Source organism: Monoraphidium neglectum (genome assembly GCF_000611645.1).
Source record: "Monoraphidium neglectum strain SAG 48.87 unplaced genomic scaffold scaffold06476, whole genome shotgun sequence".
NCBI classification, from domain to species: Eukaryota; Viridiplantae; Chlorophyta; class Chlorophyceae; order Sphaeropleales; family Selenastraceae; genus Monoraphidium; species Monoraphidium neglectum.
In genome coordinates, this window is record NW_014007166.1 from 1 (window position 1) to 2205 (window position 2205).

Sequence of the window (2205 nt, forward strand, 5' to 3'; positions counted from 1 at the left end):
GGACGACATGGTGGCGCTGCTGCGGTGCCTAGCGGCGGTGTTTGCGGTCGCGCCTGGGCTGTGGTTTGACGAGCTTGGGGGAGAGCGCCACCAGTTGGTCTCTGGCCTGATGAGCCACGTGAGTGAAAATCCCCGGTCTTGGGCAGGCCGGTGGGGGTGAGAGGCGGAACGGGTCGCGCCACGCCGCGCCGGGTGTGCCGCGCGCGCCGTGTGCTGTGCGCTGAGCAGCGCCGGGCTGCCTTGTGAGGCGTGCATCGACTGGCTGGGCTTTCGGCTGCGCTGTGGTGTTGAGCCGTGTGTGCTGTGCCGTGACATCCATGCTGCAGCCTTGTGCATGCTGTGCAGCGCCATGCTATGCAGAGATGCGTTCTGTTCAAGCCCGCCATCCTATCCTAATGATTCGCGTCCGGCCCAGCTCAGCTGGCAGCACCTTGCACTCACTACACCCACCTGCCGCCCCTCAACAGACGGCCTCGACACACCCTACTCACCCCGCCGACACAACCCCGACACCCTCCCCAACACACCCAATTTACACCCCAACACACCTATTCTTGTCCCTCTCACATCCCCCATCCCCTCCATCATCCCCCTTGAATGCATCCTCGACCACATGCACCCCCAACGCGCATCCTTTGCATCCCCAAGACCCCTCCCACACACCCCCAACACCCTCTCACTCCCCAATACCATCAACCGCCCCCGAGCAGCTAGCAGTGCACCGCGCCATGCAGCTGCCCGACGTCCGGGCCGCCTTCCTGTCAGTCATGGCCTCCCTGGCCTCCGGACCGCTGGGCGCGCGGCTGATGCTGGCCCAGTTTGCCGCCAGCGCGGCGCGGCCCGAGCTGGAGCACCTGACGTGGCGCACGCTGTTCAGGACGCTGGTCGGTTACTGCGGAAGGTGGGGGGGCACCGGGGGTTGAAGGGGTCTGCAATTTGGGGGCGTTGGGTCAGCAGCTGACCGCTCACGGCGCGCCGACTCTTGGGGAGGGGCCGAGGGGGGTCTTGGGCTCGTGAGGGGGTGTGCACGTGCGTTGCCAGGGGCTGCGCCCGCCAATCGCGGCCGCGAGGTTTGGTGCAAGTGGCAGCGGCAGGGAGAGGCGGCGCGTAATCCACTGCCGGGCGTCGTCTGACTGTAAGGGACGCTCACGCGGCGCTGGCGTAGGGCCCGCCAGGGGAATCAGGTCATGGTGCCCGCAGATCGCCGATTCATGGTCTGCAGCGCGGCATGCACGAAAGCATCCCATGCCGGTGTCTGTCCGCACTCTGCTCAACATCCCCGTGCATACTCTGCACTCACCAATGCGTTTGTCGCGCACTGTATCGTGCCTTAAAGGCTAGACATGCCCGCGCGTCCTCGTGCGCCCCGACAGGTACCAGCAGATTGAGGCGGAGAAGGCGGCCGCGGGCGCCGCCGTGGGCGGCCTCATGACGGCGCCCTCCTCCGCCGACGACAAGCTGATGCACCCCGGGGAGGAGAAGCTGCTGGTCGCCTACCTGCAGCTGCTCGCGTGAGGCGGGGGGGGGGGGCGAGCTTGCGCGCGCTGGCGTTCCCAGGGGTGCCTCCCGAGCGACGGGAGCCGAATGGGGCTGGCGTGCACCGCGCGACCGCGTGCTCGTGCCCCTGCCCCCCTCGCGCTTTCATGACGGGCCCTCTCCATCTGGCCTCCCGCCCCTTCCCGCTTCTCCTCAGCTGCGTTGACGCTTTCCCGACCCCTCATCCCCACCCAATGACCACCACATTCGTGCTCACCCCATCCCCCTGCATATGGTTACTCACACATATACACACACACATGTACATACACTCACATACATGTACCGACAAACGTCTCCCCCTCCAATACCATCCCGACCCCCAACCCACCCGACCCACCCCCCAGCAAGATCGTGCGTGAGGGCGAGGAGGGTGAGGTGCGGTCCGCCCTGGGCTCCATTGAGCGCGAGTGCGGCTCCGTGCTGCAGGGCCTGCCGCTGCAGGAGCCGCTGTTCCAGCTGATGAGCCACGGGGTGCCCACAAGCGTCAAGGCCGCGATAGACGAGGTGCGTGCGTGTGTATGTTTTTTGGTGTATTTGCGTTTGTGTGTGTGCTTTTGCGTGTGTGTGTGTGTGTATAAATCATGTGTGTGTGTGTGAATTGTGTGTGTGTGTGTGTGTGTGTGTGTGTGTGTGTGTGTGTGTGTGTGTGTGTGTGTGTGCGCGCGC

General features: G+C 65.2%; 1 protein-coding gene across 1 annotated transcript; it reads left to right on the forward strand.

Moving 5' to 3' along the window:
- Positions 1-728: 728 nt before the first annotated feature.
- Positions 729-1515, forward strand: MNEG_16531 (hypothetical protein; the record flags this gene model as incomplete). Its single annotated transcript, XM_014034999.1, has 2 exons — positions 729-901; positions 1374-1515. 2 exons carry the CDS (start codon positions 729-731, stop codon positions 1513-1515), a joined length of 315 nt encoding a protein of 104 aa, XP_013890453.1.
- Positions 1516-2205: the final 690 nt, after the last annotated feature.